Source organism: Salvelinus namaycush, chromosome 3, assembly GCF_016432855.1.
Source record: "Salvelinus namaycush isolate Seneca chromosome 3, SaNama_1.0, whole genome shotgun sequence".
Classification (NCBI taxonomy): domain Eukaryota; kingdom Metazoa; phylum Chordata; class Actinopteri; order Salmoniformes; family Salmonidae; genus Salvelinus; species Salvelinus namaycush.
The window spans coordinates 31,503,430-31,523,138 of NC_052309.1; the positions used below are offsets into that span (position 1 = coordinate 31,503,430).

Sequence of the window (19,709 nt, forward strand, 5' to 3'; positions counted from 1 at the left end):
ACCACCTCCCGGTCTCGGTCTTGAATCGGTCTCGCCCCCCCCACCCCCCCCTCCGGTCTTGGTCTTGACTCGGATTCAAATGTCTCCAGTCTTAGTGTTGAATCGGTCTCGCTTTAGGTGGTCTTGAACACAACACCGCACTGAAGCAGATGGACCAGGAAATGATTTCTGAATGTATTTTATCAGTAGCCTAAACCAAGACAATCTAACAAGTCATAGCTCCTATTCTAAAATATTATAATTATGTAATATTATACATTTACATCAACAGGTGTTTTCCTATTGTGAGAACATTTCAGTTATGATTGAATGTTCAAATATATTTTTTCTAATGCAGGTAAGGTCACAGGTAAACAATCTGCTACATTCCATCTAAAAAACGAATGCTCCATCATCACTTTTGGTGCTTTCAAGACATGTCAACTCTGAAAAAACGAGGTCAAATCATGACGTCAGTGAACTTCAAGTAGAAAGTCGGAGCTCTAGAAAGAGGTCCGAGTTCCCGAGTTGGATGACCGTTCAAAATGATTACTCCCACTCGGAACTCGTTTCTTTCCGTGTTCCCAGTTGACTTGAACGCACTGAAGTCGGCGTTGAGATTTCCCAGTTTCCAGTTCCCAGTTGATTTGAACGCGCCATACGACTGTCGCATTTAATTGGTTTACGTCACCACCTATATACCGGAACTCGAAAGTTTTGATTTGGATATACCAAACTGATCAAGCGATTGCGTTGGAGATTTAACAAGTGTGTGTGTTAATTTACAACGAAGTGGTAAGTGTGGAATGAGTTTGTGGGAATTTTAGCAGATAAAAGGTTCCATATGCAACAGAATCAATACTGTTTGTAAAGGGAACAATTTCCTCAAGGGGCAATTACACTGAATCGCCGATCTTCGCAGGAGACAAGATGTGGGAGCAAGAGGAATTCGAAAAACATTGGAAAAAGGAATTTCCTGACGTGGAAGCACCTAAAATGGATTTAACCTCGGTGGAAGATGTTGAGACAGAGCTAGAAACACGTAAAGAGAATCTCAAAACGCTGCAGCAGGCGCTATCGGAGGAGAAATTCAAGGTGATATACCTACAGACCACCATCGCTAGACAGAAGAAAAGTTATGCCATGGAAAGGTGGGAAAACACTAAAGACGAAAACTTTAATGTTGAACCTGTATTATCAAAGACAGAAACAGAAAGGAAATGGGATAATAAAAAAGTAGACGGCGAAAGTATGAAAGTGCCTGGTACTGGTAGTGCAAGCATGAAACTACAGACGCCAGGCAGCAAACCAGAGCCGCCGACCAGGATCAGTAGTAGGACAGGTAAACTTATCCCCCCCGCGCCCCCGCGAAAGCCAAGCTTCCAGAAACAAGGGAATACGATCTCATCAGGGCTCTCTCAAGCTGATGGAAACTGCATCGGCCGCATAATGGGGAAACAGAATTCCGGTACTGATAGCAACAGCAGGGAGGCTAGTGACCATGAATACGAGGATGCTGAGCTCAATGAGAATTTCGTCAAGAGCAACCTGGTGAACCCCAAAACGACCACCAGAGACAGCCAGAAGTCGAAACCGAACCTGGACACCCTGTGCCCATTCCGCCAGAGCAGAGATTTCGACTCCAGTGATGATGGGAGGCAGTCTCCTTCCTGCATACCTGCGCCCTTCATTGCATCCCTTACCGGTGGTTCCGGGTGCAGTACTCCAGACAGACGCAGTGAAGGCTACTTGAGCTCCGACCATGAAGACTCCTCTTCAGGTAATATATTTATTTGCTTGGTCACATCAGTTGGGGTTTACACAGCACTGGAAGGTGCTATTTGTGGAGTCAACGTTTTATGGCAATGGCACTGATAAGACAATCATGAGAGGATGACTGGTGTTGCACCATCTCTATAACTAGCCTATGGCCTGCACTGTTTGTGGCTGTGAAGTTTGAGTAAAGATTGTTGGAAAGTGTGTTAACCTTTGCACCAGATTCCACAATAGCAGGTAAAACCACATTACATCCTTGAAGGAGTTTGTCAATATTTACTCAGGTTGTTGGGATTTATTATACTTTGCTCTGGTTTTGTCAGTCACAAGGAATGTTTGATATGGCAGTTCACACATGACTAAATGAGAGCAAGGAAAAGATCAACTGAACATTTGAATCATTTTACATTTTAGTCATTTAGCAGACGCTCTTATCCAGAGCGACTTACAGTTAGTGCATTCATCTTATGATAACTAGGTGGGACAACCACATATCACAGGCATAGAAAGTACATTTTTCTTCAATAATGTAGCTGTCCATAGAGTCAGAGCTAGAAGGTGGGTGAATTGCAAGTGCAATTTCACCACCCGTTTTTATTTTTTCACAAAACTATGAAATAACACATGGAATCATGTAATAACCAAAGAAGTGTTAAACAAATCAAAATATATTTGAGATTCTTCAAAGTAGACACCCTTTGCCTTGATGACAGCTTTGCACACTCTTGGCATTCTCTCAACCAGCTTCATGAGGTAGTCACCTGGAATGCATTTCAATTAACAGGTGTGCCTTGTTAAAATTGATTTGTGGAGTTTCTTTCCTTAATGTGTTTGAGCCAATCAGTTGTATTGTGACATGGTAGGGGTGGAATACAGAAGATGGCACTATTTGGTAAAATACCAAGTCCATATGTCAAGAACAGCTCAGATAAGCAAAGCGAAACAACAGTCCATTACTTTAAGACATGAAGGTCAGTCAATCCGGAAAATTTGAAGAACTTTGAAAGTTTCTTCAAGTGCCTCTCATGAGGACCGTACCATGGAAAGGAAGACCCAGAGTTGCATCTGCTGCAGAGGATACGTTCATTAGTTACCAGCCCCCAGATTGCAGCCCAAATAAATGCTTCATATAGTTCAAGTAACAGACACATCTCAACTTCAACTGTTCAGAGGAGACTGCGTGAATCAGGCCTTCGTGGTCAAATTGCTGCAAAGAAACCACTACTAAATAAGAAGAAGAGACTTGCTTGGGCCAAGAAACGCTAACAATGGACATTAGACCAGTGGAAATCTGTCCTTTGGTCTGATGAGTCCAAATTTGCGATTTTTGGTTCTACCTGCCGTGTCCTTGTAAGGGGTGGCAGTTAGCCTTGTGGTTAGAGCGTTGAGACAGTAACCGAAAGGTTGCTGGATCAAATCCACGAGCTGACAAGGTAAAAATCTGTCATTCTGCCCCTGAACAAAGCAGTTAACCCATTGTTCCCCAGTAGGCCGTCATTTTAAATAAGAATTTGTACTTAACTGACTTGCCTAGTTAAATAAAGGTTACACAGGTGAATGGATGATCTCCGCATGTGTGGTTCCCACTGTGAAGCATGGAGGAGGTGTGATGGTGTGGGGGTGCATTGCTGGTGACACTGTCAGTGATTTATTTAGAATTCAAGGCACACTTAACCAACATGGCTACCACAGCATTCTGCGGCGATAAGCCATCTCATCTGGTTTGCGCTTCGTGCGACTACCATTTGTTTTATAACAGGACAATGACCCAACACACCTCCAGGCTGTCTAAGGGCAATTTGACCAAGAAGGAGAGTGATGGAGTGCTGCATCAGATGACCTAGCCTCCACAATCACCCAACCTCAACCCAATTGAGATGGTTTGGGATGATTTGGACTGCAGAGTGAAGGAAAAGCAACCAATAACTGCTCAGCATATGTGGGAACTCCTTCAAGGCTGTTGGAAAAACATTCCAGGTGAAGCTGGTTGAGAGAGTCAAGAGTTTGCAAAGCAGTAATCAAGGCAATGGGTGGCTACTTTGAAGAACCTCAAATATAAAATATATTTTGATTTGTTTAACACTTTTTGGGTTACTACATCATTCCATATGTGTGATTTCATAGTTTTGATGTCTTCACTATTATTATATAATGTAGAAAAAATTAAGAAAAACTCCTTGAATGTTTTAGGTGTGTCCACATTTTTGACTTTTAAAAAAATAAAAAGGTGGGGGGAGGGGGGGGGGGTCGATGTGAGGAGGATTATCTAAGATACTGTTTGAAGTTTTAGATGTTTTTGGAAGATGGGCAAGGACTCTGCTGTCCTAGCTTCAGGGGGAACCTGGTTCCACCATTGGTGTACCAGGACAGAGAAGAGCTTGAACTGGGCTGAGTGGGAGCTGCCCTCCCGTAGGGGTGGGAGGGCCAAGAGACCTGAGGTGGCAGAACGGAGTACTCTGGTTGAGGAGTAGGGTTTGAACATAGCCTGAAAGTAAGGAGGGGCAGTTATTCTAGAGAGGGGCAGTATCTACAGGTTAGTGCCAAAATAAAGGAAATGCTTGAATAAATGAGAGATACAAAGTTGAAAGAAGGTGCTTCCACACAGATGTGGTTCCTTAAGTTAATTAAGCAATTAACATCCCATCATGCTTAGGGTCATGTATAAAAATGTCTAGTTTCCCATTATTTTGCCATGACCAGAAGAAGAGATCTCAGTAACTTTGAAAGAGGGATTTAAAGTGTGTGTTTCTCTCAATAAGCAGATCTCAACCCAATTGAACACTTATGGGAGATTCTGGAGTGGTGCCTGAGATAGCATTTTCCACCACCATCAACAAAACACAACATTATCAAATTTCTTGTAAAAGAATGGTGTCACATCCCTCCAATAGAGTTCCAGACACTTGCAGAATCTATGCCAAGGCGCATTGAAGCTGTTCTGGTGGCTCATCATATTACGACACTTTATGCTGGTATTTATTTTATTTAGGCATTTACCTGTATATAGTTCTATGATGCACATGTATTGAGGGAAGTACCCTAGGCGAGGGACTTGAAATGGATGAGTGGTTCATTAGGGACAATGGAGAGAGTGTGCAGCTTCCTCGTCCCTCTAAAGACCAGGTGCTAGAGCAATGACAATCTAAATTCTAGTGGCACAATTCAGTCTGGCACTCAGACAGACAGCATCAGCATGTCCTTTGTGTTTCACAAAGATAACATTCACTTGCAGGAGCAAATGGTTGAATAAGGTGAATAGACCATGAATTCCATTACACTCTGTGGTCTGTCAGTTAACCAGATGCAGACTTTTACCTTCAATGTTGATTTGAGTCAATCAGTTCTGTTGCTGAGAGGGCTGAGCAGGAAACAGTTATGAAATAAACTGTCGTAAGTTAGTCATTTTGAGAACAGGTTTCATGAGGCCTGTCTTTGAGTGAAAGTGGGCAACTAAGTGGGCTACCAAGTTCTTGAATGACTGTAAGAAGGTGACTTTTTTTAAAGGACATTATACTTCAAAATGCATATTTTTTTGGGGGTGTTCTCTTCCTTTGAAACTCATCTGAAAATCGAGTGAAGTTGAATTTGATCTCTTCGTCTCAATTAGGAAAGTGGCAAATGGGGGAAAAAATGATTAGCGTTAACTGTTTTATATACATTTTGTTAAAATTATGATTTAAAATGTTTTATTTTATATCACAAAAATTACATGGGGGCAATGAAGGTGCGCAGGTGGCTTCGGGCAAGTGAAATTTAGTCCCGAAGAATCAACTTGAATTAATGCTTGTCTATGTTTTATTTGTTATGTGCATTAGCGACTCACAACAAAAAATAAACCTAGCCAAGTGATCACAGTTCTTTTCCCTCCATTACATGTCGCTCACTCAATTTTATCCGACCACTCCCTCTACACACACGTACACACACACGCACGCTCTGCACACCTCCCATTAGGCCTACAGAAATGACTGCCTTTAAAAACTAACTGTTGGGATACATTTCTTGACAAATCACGACAGCTTTATCACAAATTCAAAATGGACTGGTTGATTTACAGTAGGGGTATATGTGTAAATAATACATTTGTCTCGTCTATTTAAAGCTTTTTTGCGAACCACTATAGTGTGCCATTTAGAATAGATTACACTTATAACTCCCCCTAAACCTAGGCAGTTTCCAGACTGAAATATGCAACAAAAAACATTGTTTTGATGAAGGCAAATTGCTTATTCATTAGTCTAGGGTTGTAATTTGTTTCATGGTTTAACAAAAGCCTGCCCACCAAGTTTTTAAGCTGAGCTCACAAATCAAACACAGGGCAAAAGAAAACAAGCTCCTCCAAATGTGGGTTTCTACTGGTTAAAAAATGGTAGTTTTGTGATAACTGCACTGTGAATATAATTTTGTGGAGAAAAACGTTTTTTTTGTTTAGGGATCTCAATGACATCACCAACCAATTCTATATTAACCCAAATAATTATTTAGCTAGTGTAATGTTACTGTATTTTAGCTAACAATTATTACATACGTCTATGAATATGGTTGTCTACACTTACAGGATTACAAGCTAGTTACCTTGGAGGTTTCTCGGACGATCTGATGAGAATCTGAGGAAGATCACTCTGATCTTAAAAGCTAGTCTAGGCAGTGCGCCACTGCTAAATGAATATAGGGGAAACACTTCCAGATGAATGGTATGGGACTTGGGACCAAGCCATCAGACCATGGATTTCTGCTCATTCATGTCACTTGTCTTTTTCAGAGAAAATGAGGTCAGTTGGATTCCAGTCACTCTTTGATAAGATGCATGCGTGATTTCCATGGTAATTCACAACTTGGCTGAGGTTATATTTCACCTCAAAAGGTGCCGAGACGAGGATGTGCTTCGAGTTCCCTGCCTGTTAGACTTCCTCTGTTCTTAATGAGCAATGACAAACTAACAACAATAATGACAAAAGCTACAGCCAACTCCCATCTCTACTTCTATGTGTACTATATGTTTGACACCATGACATTGCATGTTTTGGTTAGCCTAATGCAATTAGAACGGGGGTAAACTCCGCACCATGGCTGCTGTACTTCTTACAGCAGGGTTCCTTTGGAAGAGTGGAGAACAAACCCATCTTTGTCATGTTGCTGGAGTTTCATTTTATATCACGTTCGTCTCCTTATCCACGTCTCTCCTCTCAGAAATGCAGGGCCTGTCGAGGCCCGTCCTGCTTAGTCGGTATGCCGACAACATAGCTAGCTGTTACCCAATGTAACGTGTGTGTCTATGGAATATGTTTTTGTACTTTGCCTACATGTGCACTGTATGTCTATTTTTGGTATGTGTGAGCGGTAAGACCTTAGCGTGATGGTGTCTGGCCCTGACAGCTCAGTACAGTAGGCTATACATTGAGCTGAGGCTGCTGTCCTCTGAGCAACATACAGCCTCCATTTCCCCACATAGGATAATTTATGTGGCTTATGTCATCAATTAGTCCATTTGTAAGGAGACTGACTTAAAATGAGATTTCCCATTTTATTTCAGCCATTTAGAGAATGTGCTTAAATATGGAAGTCAAGCTGTTTGGCTATTAACTCAGGCTGTTAGTGCCTGTTCTCAACGGCCTATCTGTGGTGTTACCTTGGTGATCAGCGTGTCATCTTGGCAGGCAGGATGTGTGTTTGTGGGGAAATGACACACACAATAGCTTGTGTCGAAGGTGTGAACAATAAGTACAGGCTCACGCTCTAAACTGCTGAGCTCAAGTGAAGAGTTTGTAATGAGGAGAGAAGCCGGGCTAGAATGTGGATTTTGAAAGGGTAAATCCAATTGAATTCCATCACTTTTTGACAGCATCCATTTTGATTTAAACAACTTTCCATACATGTTTGCCCATAGAAGAAGTGGTCAGAAAGGGACTTTTTGGACCTGAATGCCAAAACATTCACGAGATCAAAGTTGACCAATTTTGCATACCCCACCATACCATGAGATATCAATGTCTTCATCACTGAAAAAGATAAACGGTTTAGTTTGATATCATTTAAATCTTACAAACAGGGGTGTCAAACTATTTTGTAATTTCTTGGATAATTTTTATTTTTGTTTAAATAAATTCAGACATTTTGGAAACCTTTGAAGGTGCTACACCTAGAATTTCCCTGAATTGCGCCCCAATGTGGAAGCTTGATGAATTGCAATAGCACTTGGTTGCATTCAGAACCAATCTCGCCCCTCCCACATCCCATTTCCTATAATATGGCTTAGACTTGCGCTTGAGCCTTTTACTCATGGTTTTGATCCACCAGCTGTAAAAATGCTGTTTTTATGTTATTGAAAATAATTTTGCAGTGATTTAGATGGTACAATGATTCTCTACATTGTTTGTTCGCTCAATTTCAGTTTGTAAGAAAACAATGTAGAATTTTAGCAACCAGGAAATGAGAGGTATTTCTACATTGGCCACTCAACCTGATTTCCACTAGATTTTGATTTGGATCTCTTTGAGTCTTCATTTGGACTAATCTTCCAAGAGTCCTTAAACATTAAAATACAATTTATAATATGAACACATTTTCACATAACACACTGTTACAAACAGACATAACACTAACATATTGACCAGATAAATACTCAGTCTAAAGATATATTTGGATTCTTCATCTAACATAGTCCAGCACAACTTTCCTATGTATTATATTTAAATGGTTTTAAAGTATTGTTTATATATATTGAAAGTTTTCTGGTTTGCTCAGTTCAATTATTCCATTTCTTTATTGCTCTAAATCGAAATGTTCTTTTTCCCATTTCTCTTTTCTGTCTGGATAACACATAGATGGTGGACAATCTATTCCTAGTATTTACCAACTGAATAGAGTTTGGCTGTTTTTAAATGGTGTATATTATTAAATAAAATAAGCATGTTTTTTTTCAATTATCTTGTTTCTTGACGACCAACCAAGAGCATTGTCCATGACTACCTTAAAACAATCCTTGCTGCTTTGTTCTGTGCAGTCTGTAGCCTCCTAATTTCACTTGCTGATGCATTTCCTCAGACTACAGAACAGTAGTTAACCTCTCTCAATTAATGATTGTGTTATTTGCTTAAGAATCTTTCCTGGTAAGTAGTTAGCTATCCTTCTAATCACGCATGCTGATTTTTTATATATATATATATATATATATATATATATATATATATATATATATATATATTTTTTTTTTTACATAGATTAGTTATTTGAGACGACCATGATAATCAGTTGTCTAGCTGCACTCCCAGTAGTTTGGTTTCTGCCACTTCCTCAATTTGTACTCCCACCCCCCCCCCCCCCCCCCCCCCCCTACTTAATTGTATCCCATGCTGTGTTGGCCTTTTCCTAGTGGAACAGACCAGAACAACTTCGTTTTTTTTTGGTGTTTAAAACAAGTTTGTTCCGGCAAACCCACTCCCTGATATTCTCAATCTCCTTGTAAAGCTTGTTGTGTACCTGTTGAACCAATTATCTTGCTGTATAAATTGTAGTATCATCTGCAAATATAGTAGCTTGAGTTTCAGATAAGGCATAAGGAAGGTCGTTGGTATATATTAAATAAAGAAGTGGCCCAATGCAGCTGCTCTGCAGTATTCCACAGTTTAACACATGAGGGGAAGAAAATGAACCATTGATATAGGTGGACTGTTTCCTGTCAGTTAGATATGACTGTAACCAATTCAATGTTACCTACTTAAAACCATAATGCATTCATTTTGTCAAAATTAATCAAATGCTGTACTAAAATCCAAAAATAGTACCCCCACAAACCTGCCATTATCCATAGCATTGAGCCACTCGTCAGTCATGTCAACCAATGCAGTGGTAGTGGAATGGTTTTTGCGATAAGCATGCTGATTGGCTGTAATCAGATCATTATTTTCCATGTACTCCCATTTGTCTACTCACAATACCCTCCAATATCTTACTGAGTGAAGGGAGTACACTAATTGGTTGACTATTGGCAGGAGTAATGGGTTCTTTGCCGTCTTTCGGAATAGGACACGGTTGGGCATGCTTCCATACATTTGCAACATCCCCTTTTCCAGTGAGCAATTAAATATCTATTTCTGGGGACAGCATAGCGAAGTAAAAAAATTATCCATAAGATCAACCTGTAGATTTACCATCGGGTAATGACTAAAATAGATTTAACACCTACTGACACCATTTGTAGACTAAAAGAGCAGGTCTTGTTGCTCATAATATGATCATCAATCCATTGGACAATAACTTGTTTGGAAGAATGTGTGTTTACATTATTGCTCAGTAAATCAATTTTCTTTGTAAAAAAAAAAAACCAATCAAAAAATGATTGGTAATATCAGCTGGTTTTGTTATTGTTCTCCTGCCAACCTCCACACTAGATGGGCATGATGAGATGGATGTACCAAGTAAGCCCTTAACTGTATTCCATACCTTTCAAAAAATAAATAAAAGCATTGTTGTAAAATAATGTTTTTTTTCTTACGATTCAATTTAACTGCATAATTACATAATGCTCTATAATTCTGTTCAGATTTGGCTGCTAAGACTTTTTCCGAATTTCTTTGACGAAAAAGCTTCACCCAGTTCATCATCAATCCATGGAGATGGACGTGCCCCAACTGTACTTACTGTTACTGTTCTTACTGGGGGCATGATGGTCCATTACCTCAGTGAGCAAATCAATAAAGCATTCTGTAGCATGATTTAAATCATCCTCTAGATAAATCAGCTCCCAGGGTACAGCAGCCAAATCATTTAGAAATAGCTCATGATTAAATGTTTTAAAATTTCTATTGACCACAATCCTTTGGGGTTTCTTTGGAACCTTGGTGTTTATGGTTATGGTCACAATATTATGGTCTGTCCAGCCCACTGGCATTGATCTGGCATTTAAGCATTGCAATGGTATATTACAGAAGATCAGATCAATGCATGTGTCTGAACGATGACCCATCTTAGTTGATGATCTAGTAGTATCATTAACCATATGCCGAGAACTGTGGTTTTGAAACAAATCTCATCAATTTTGTTCTATTCAAATTATTATGATCCTTCCAAATTATATTAAAATCACCCAAGATAAATACATCTCTGTGGCCTGGTCAAACCCAGTGCATAAGTCATTCAGATAGGACACCTTAGAGCTAGGAGGTCTATACACACATCCTACCAATATGGCTGCCTGGTGAGGCAGATGTACTTGAGCCCATAGTGTTTCTATTTGACATACATTAAGGTCATCCCTCCTCTTAAAAGGTATATGATTCTGAATGTACAGTGCTACACCCCCACCATTCCTATTCCTATCTTTTCTCAGACTATATCCTTGAATGTTAATTTGCCCATTTACAGATGCATCTAAATGCGTTTCGGTCAAAGCCAAAATATGATTATGTTGACCAAGTTAAAAACCTGATGTATTTTGTTAGGAAGGCTACATACATTAACCTGAGCTATATGCAGCCCTTTTCTTATCAAGTGGAGATCAATAGAGCATGTATTCATTATAGTTGAAGTTGTCATGATACACTACAACACACACTCAGATTTGAACATTACATTTAAATATCCAGGTAGTTACTCTGAGTCCCGATATAGTTGATGTAAAGTGTATCCATCACCATGGAGACTCGTTGATTCATGCAACGCTTTTCCTTCATGATGGGATAAAAAAAAAGATCCTTTCATTGATCTCGGGGGGGGGGGGGGGGGTTATCATTCATTCCAAAATCAGTGTTTCTGAGTTCTCTGCCCCTGCTCGTTGTCATTTCCTTTTGCTTACATTTGTCAAAACATGCAATAATAGCCCGGGGCCCATTCCCAGAGGCCTTACCCATTCTATGGACTCTGGAGAAAGTGACATTACACAAAACATCAGTGGGCAGTTTCAGTTGAGTTGACATAAAGTCTCGGACAGTGTTCTCACAGCCTCTGCTGTTGTCATTCTCCGGTATCCCTGAAAATATTAGATTGTTCCACGTTGATCGACACTGTACATCAAGCAAGGTTTCTTTAAGCTGTTTGTTCTCCCTTGGCTCCACCTCCACCTTGCCATGAATAGAGTCGACAGTACCTTTCAGCTCAGTGTTCTCTTTCCTTAGATCATCAATTTGACATTGGCTGAATTCTAGACTGGCACATAATGCATTGATAACACAGCTACAAAGTCAAAACAACTTTCCCATTTTGACAACAGATGCCGCTCAGGCGGGAGAAATCAATAGGCAGATATCACAGCCATTCACAACACTGGCATGTAAGTAATACTGTGAAAGTAATTCCGCTATTACTGCAGATGCAGTATATTATGGACATTTTCTGAAATAACAATTTAAAAAAAATCCTATGTATAGCACCTTTTTAACGTCAATTACCTGAACTTGTAAACTAAATTTGTTTTCATATACGCATATGTTGCAGCTTAGACCCTATTTTACATTATCTGAGGTTTTTGTGCTGTGCCCTGAATTGGTTGAGATACAACATGCTCGTGAATACAGGGTGGATGGCATTTCAATCATAGAAATATAATCATAGAATGGATCTATCCCTTCAGACCACTGCCATTTAGAATGCTACACCATTTACATTTTTATTGAATTGCAATTTTAACATCTAATTACTACTGCAAAGATGGCCGCCGGTCCACCCACTGTCATCGTAAATGGTCACGTCTGTTCTGTTATCGGTATTTATATGATTTCAATAGGTTTCCTATTATCTCAATAGTGTGAAAGTTACAGAGGCACAAAGATCATACCCTAAGACATGCTAACCTTCCACCATTACCAATAACAGGGGAAGTTAGCATTTTTGGGGGGTTATGATATTTATGCCTCTGACTTTCTCACTCATCATTATTCACTATTGATTGAGGATTATCCATAATCATGGTAGCATCCACATTCATGTAGAACTGTTCAGAAACATATTATTTTCTTATTTACAATAAAAGTGACTCCAAATTGACACATTATTTACCATTGATTTCTATAGGGCACAACATAATCTGAAACACAACCAAACCAACTGCAAATGCATCCGACAAGTTTCTAGTCACAATGATTTGGGCATTGTGTCCTAGGAATATGGGACCAAATACTCAACTTTTGACTACTTTAATACACAAGGGAATTTCTCCCAAAACTTATGACACCTTCAAATGGGGGGACTAGATACATAAAGTGCTTTCATTTCTAAATGGTAAAACATATGTATGGAAATACCCTCAAATAACAGGTGACATTATGCACTTTTGTCTCATATGAAACATTTGATCTCAAATCCAAAATGCTGGAGTTTCGAGCTAAATTGTAAGCTTCACTGTCCAAATAAATACATAGGGGACTCTGTATCTGGTGTGTGAGTGATCTGACTTGCTGCTCTTTGTGTGTGTGTCAGGTGCTAGATGTGCCAGGGGTGGTCTTCTCCCTGAGGGGGATGAATTGCTGAGTTGTTACAGGAACCCAAGGGAGGGGGGGGTCACCAAGTTACTGAACGTATCAAGAATCCGGCCAAACAACCCATCTTCTATTGTTAATGTTCTCATCTCTCCTGAGGTCAAGGGGGTTCACAGAGGTCAGAATCCTCTGCCTTTATTTAACTAGGCAAGTCAGTTAAGAACACGTTCTTATTTACAATGACGGCCAAACCCAGACGAGGCTGGGCCAATTGTGCGCTGCCCTATGGGCCAATCACGGCTGGATGTGATACAGCCTGGATATGAACCAGGGGCTGTAGTGACGCCTCTTGCACTGAGATGTAGTGCCTTAGACCGCTGCGCCACTCGGGAGCTCATAATCAAACTACTAAAAGATTAACAACCAAGCTGTCTTTACTACTGTTTAGACCACATATTTGTAGACTTGGGGTATGGAGTAAAGACAATGTCTCTTGTAAAAGTCCTCATATTTACATATTTCATAACCATGCCTTAAAATGACATTTTATACAGTTTTTAGAGTGAGTTTGTTTGATATCTTTGCTTTGATATTGTGTGATGCCAGAAGCAGTCAGACACTTCCTCTTTTTTTAAAGAACAAAGTGTGGTTTCCAGTCAGCCAACTGATTTCTCAAGTCACTGATTTAATCGAATACATAGACGGTCCCATACATGCCCCCCCCCCTCACACACACACACACACTGTGACACGCACATATTTACACAGTGGCTCATTGTACTATCGGGTTTTAATAGCGGGGCAACTGGGCCCCCTTTTCTTCTCTCTGCCTCCCACGGATCTGAAATCAGAGAAACAACCGCTGTTGCTGATTGGCTGCCTGCTCCGGCTGCCATGGAGACCCTGGTGAGGTGCAAGATATGTGGTGGCGGGTTGCTGTGGTGGTTTTTGGGAACTGGCTTGTGTGTCTACTCTGTGGGCTAGGCCCTCATAGAGCAGCTCATTCAGTCCTCTCACCTCTCTCTCTCTCTCTCTCTCTCTCTCACACTCACACACACAGCTCTCAAATATCACTTAACTCATTTCCTCTTAATGACAGAACTCTCACGGAGATGGTTATGAACTTTGGTTCTACATAGAGAATTCATTTTATATTGGAATTCAACTGTGCAACCTGCGATCTATCCAACTATGAGGAAGCACTCGGAAGCACTGTCAGAACAGCATCACATCACTTATGTATAAAAGTGAAATGTACTCCACAGGGCTCTACAGTGCGACCATTTTACTCGCATATGCTCCTATTTTGCTGTGCGATTTGTCATTTAAATTTAGGAGCACCAGTGCACCAAGAAAAATAAAGAATTGTAGTATTACCTAAAATATTTGTAAAAATAAATACATTTAAATAAAAGTCAGCGTAGATCCCTTCAATATCATTACACTAAGACTTAAGGAAATGTTGAATAAAGGAGAAGAAGCTCCCGCAAACTTCACTTGCAAAGTAACACTTGTATGTTTGGTGTCAACATTTCAGCCTCATGAGTCACGACCTTTGCCAGAACATTCTGGTAGCTGGTTGTAGTGTATACAAAGCAGATTGTTAGTTGCATACTAGGTAAAAGGGAACAGTGTGTCAATAAAACCTGTCAGTGCCACCTTAGTTCACAATAGTACCATCTGAGTGTTAGCCTAAGTGTTTTGGCTTTGAGACGGTGAGGGAAAACCTCAGCTGTGTCTGACTGGTGTGGAGGATGAGGACCACTTGAATCCAATCAAATGATTGATGCTCAAATCAGCATGTGATGCTGACAATAACATTTTTTCTTAAATTTATTTTTTCATGTACATTCTACACATTTTTTCACAGTAGTTACATGGCAAGAATATACAGTGCCTTCAGAAAGTATTCACACCATTGGACTTTTTCCACATTTTGTTGTTACAGCCTGAATTTAAAATGGATTGAATTAAGATTTTTGGTCACTGTCCTGCACACTACCCCATAATGTCAAAGTGGATATGTTTTTTAATTTGACAAATTATAAAAAATGAAAAGCTACTAAAGAAATTTCTTTAGTAAATCAGTGGTGATTTATTTTTTATTTTTTTAGCATGTAACTCTTGGTGGGGCAAAATAAAAAGTGGCAAAGCCACAACACTAAACAATACATTAATTGCACTATAACGGTGACAAATAGTACCCACAAACTGTTAGGGCCTACATAAAGCAGTCCCAACATCTTATCACTGCTACACCTGGAGCCTTGTCTGGCAGCGGAGCCTTGTCTGGCAGCAAAACAGTTCATTCAGCCTCATTTACTGCCTTTTAAAACAATATACAGTTGAAGTTTAAATACACTTAGGTTGGAGTCATTAACTCATTTTTCAACCACTCCATAAATTCCTTGTTAACAAACGATAGTTTTGGCAAGTCGGTTAGGACATCTACTTTGTGCATGACACAAGTAATTTTTCCAACAATTGTTTACAGAAAGATTATTTAACTTATAATTCACTGTATCACAATTCCAGTGGGTCAGAAGTTTACATACACTAAGTTGACTGTGCTTTTAAACAGCTTGGAAAATTCCAGAAAAGCCTCTGATAGGCTAATTGACGACATTTGAGTCAATTGGAGGTGTACCTGTGGATGTATTTCAAGGCCTACCTTCGAACTCAGTGCCTCTTTGCTTGACATCATGGGAAAATCAAAAGAAATCAGCCAAGACCTCAGCAGAAAATTGTAGACCTCCACAAGTCTGGTTCATCTTTGGAAGCAATTTCCAAACGCCTGAGTGTACCACGTTCATCTGTACAAACAATAGTACGCAAGTATAAACCCCATGGGACCACGCAGCCGTCATACCACTCAGGACGGAGACGCGTTCTGTCTCCTAGAGATTAACGTACTTTGGTGCGAAAAGTGCAACGGACCTTGTGAAGATGCTGGAGGAAACGGGTACAAAAGTGTGTATATCCACAGTAAAACGAGTCCTATATCGACATAACCTGAAAGGCCGCTCAGCAAGGAAGAAGCCACTGCTCCAAAACCGCCATGAAAAAACAGACTATGGTTTGCAACTGCACATGGGGACAAAGATTATACTTTTTGGAGGAATGTCCTCTGGTCTGATGAAACAAAAGTAGAACTGTTTGGCCATAATGACCATTTATGTTTGGAGGAAAAAGGGGGAAGCTTGCAAGCCGAAGAACACCATCCCAAACGTGAAGCACGGGGGTGGCAGCATCATGTTGTGGGGGTGCTATGCTGCAGGAGGGACTGTTGCACTTCACAAAATAGATGGCATCATCAGGCAGGAAAATGATGTGGATATATTGAAGCAACATCTCAAAACATCAGTCAGGAAGTTAAAGCTTGGTCGCAAATGGGTCTTCCAAATGGACAATGACCCCAAGCATACTTCCAAAGTTGTGGCAAAATGGCTTAAGGACAACAAAGTCAAGGTATTGGAGTGGCCATCACAAAGCCCTGACCTCAATCCTAAAGAATTTGTGGGCAGAACTGAAAAAGCTTGTGTGAGCAAGGAGGCCTACAAACCTGACTCAGTTACACAAGCTCGGTCAGGAGGAATGGGCCATAATTCACCCAACTTATTGTGGGAAGCTTGTGGAAGGCTACCTGAGACGTTTGACCCAAGTTAAACAATTTAAAAGGCAATGCTACCAAATACTAATTGAGTGTATGTAAACTTCTGGCCCACTGGGAATGTGATGAAAGAAATAAAAGCTGAAATAAAAGCTGAAATAAACCATTCTCTCTACTATTATTATGACATTTCACATTCTTAAAATAGTGGTGATCCTAACTGACCTAAAACAGGGAATTTTTACTAGGGTTAAGTGTCAGGAATTGTGAAACTGAGTTTAAATGTATTTGGCTAAGGTGTATGTAAACTTCCAACTGTAGCTGATTTGCTTAAATAAATGTGGTTTCTACTGAAAATTGACATGTACAAACTATGACATAAGAGGCAATCTGTAATTTCGATTAAAACATTAACTCAATTATTTATATATATATTTTTACATTGTTTGCAAACAGATATGTGACATGTATTAATGCCAAAATAAAATACAAAACAGGCAGATGGGGCACTGAATCTCTGAATTTCAAACACAGATTCAACCACAAAGACCAGGTAGGTTTTCCAATGAATTGCAAAAAAGGGTAGATGGGTAAAACAAAATAAAGCAGACATTAAATACATCTCTTTTGAGTTATTAATTACACTTTGGATGGTGTATCAATACACCCAGTCACGACAAAGATACAGGCGTCCTTCCTAACGCAGTTGCTGGAGAGGAAGGAAACCGCTCAGGGATTTCACCACGAGGCCAATGGTATTTTTAAAACAGTTACAGAGTTTAATTTCTGAGATATGAGAGAACTGAGGATGGATCAACAACATTGTAGTTACTCTGCAACCTAATTGACAGAGTGAAAAGAAGGAAGCCTGTACAGAAAATAAATATTCCTAAACATGCAACAAGGCACGAAATGAATTCTGCAAAAAATGTGGCAAAGCAATTGTCTTTATGTTATGAATGCAAAATTTTAGATTTGGGTCCAATACAACACATTACTGAGTACCACTCCATATTTTCATGCATAGTGCTGGCTGCATAATGTTATGGGTATGCTTGTAATCGTTAAGAACTGGGGAGTTTTTCAGAATATTTTTTTTTTAATGGAATGGCGCTAAGCACAGGAAAAATCCTAGAGGAAAACCTGGTTGTCGGTCTTCCACCATACACTGCGAGATCAATTCACCTTAACAATAACCTAAAACACAAGGCCAAATCTACACCGGAGTTGCTACCAAGAATACAGTGAATGTTCGAGTGGCTGATTTTACCGTTTTTTACTTACATTTATTGCAAGACCTTAAATGGTTGTCTAGCAATGATCAACCAATTTGACTGAGCTTGAAGAATTTTGAAAAGAATAATGAAATGTTTTTGCACAATCCCGGTGTGGAATGGTCTTAGAGACTTACCCAGAAAGACTCTGTAATCAGCTGTAATGGCTTCCAAAGGTGCTTCTACAAAGTATTGAATCAGGGGTGTGAATACCTATGTAAATTAGATTGCAAAACACCAGTCTCAACGTCAACAGTGAAGAGGCGACTCCGGGAGGCTGGCCTTCTTGGCAGAGTTCCTCTGTCCAGTGTCTGTGTTCTTTTGCCCATCTTAATATTTTCTTTTTATTGGCCAGTCTGAGAGATTACTTTTTCTTTGCAACTCTGCCTTGAAGGCCAGCATCCTGGAGTCGCCTCTTCACTGTTGACGTTGAGACTGGTGTTTTGCGGGTACTATTAATGAAGCTGCCAGTTGAGGACTTGTGAGGCGTCTGTTTCTCAAACTAGACACTCTAATGCACTTGTCCTCTTGCTCAGTTGTTTACCGGGGCCTCCCACTCTTTCTATTCTGGTTAGAGACAGTTTGTGCTGTTCTGTGAAGGGAGTAGAACACAGCGTTTTACGAGATCTTCAGTTTCTTGGCCGTTTCTCGCATGGAATAGCCTTCATTTCTCAGAACAAGAACAGACTGATGAGTTTCAGAAGAAAGTCCTTTGTTTCTGGCCATTTTGAGCCTGTAATTGAACCCACAAATGTTGATGTTCCAGATACTCAACTAGTCTAAAGAAGGCCAGTTTTATTGCTTTTTTAAATCAGAACAACAGTTTTCAGCTGGGCTAACATAATTGCAAAAGGGTTTTCTAATGATCAATTAGCCTTTTAAAATGATAAACTTGGATTAGCTAACACAACGTGCCATTGGAACACAGGAGTGATGGTTGCTGACAATGGGCCTCTGTACGCCTATGTAGATATTCCATAAAAAATCTGCCGTTTCCAGTTACAATAGTCATTTACAACATTAACAATTTCTACGCTGTATTATTTTAATGGACAAAAAAATAGCTTTTCTTTCAAACACAAGGACATTTCTAAGTGATCCCAAATATTTGAACGGTAGTGTATATATTTAAAAAAAAAAATATATATATTTGAGTCCCTCAGATTGCATAAGCCCTTGCAAAATGTGTAGAATTGCAGGAAATTCTTTAAAACAGCAAAAAAATGGGACAGAGACCATGCCGTTGCCCCCCCCCCCCCCCCCCCCCCTCCCTATTCTAACTGTCACTGTTGCTGAAAAAAATCCAAGGGAAACATGCTTGATTAGAATTAGTTTGTAATTCTGCACTTGAGGACCTGAATCATTGTTGGCATAGTCAGAACGCTAGAGGGCATTAGAGTATCTGTTAATATGAACATGACACAGGAAATATGATGGGGGCACATTTCAATGCAGCACACCCTTTCTAGCAGCAGTGGCCATTAAGTCTGCAGCCATTGAGCCTGCAGCCTCAGATAGCACTGAAATGTTATTACTATCTATGTGTAACTGGGTTAAACCTGTAAGGCTGTGTTATTGTGACTGATGAGTTTGACTTTCTCAGGAATGAGCAGTAGCCTCAGGTTATGGTTCTGGATGATTTGATATTTCATCAAAGCA

General features: G+C 39.9%; 1 protein-coding gene across 1 annotated transcript in view; it reads left to right on the forward strand.

The window, feature by feature from the left end:
• Positions 1 to 715: 715 nt before the first annotated feature.
• abr (ABR activator of RhoGEF and GTPase) overlaps positions 716 to 19,709 on the forward strand; it is a 222,573-nt gene continuing 203,579 nt past the window's right edge. Inside the window, exon 1 of the mRNA XM_038975573.1 lies at positions 716 to 1,759. Within this exon, the coding sequence (XP_038831501.1) occupies positions 910 to 1,759 (850 nt within the window). The 5' untranslated portion in view covers positions 716 to 909. The remainder of the gene's footprint in view (positions 1,760 to 19,709) is intronic.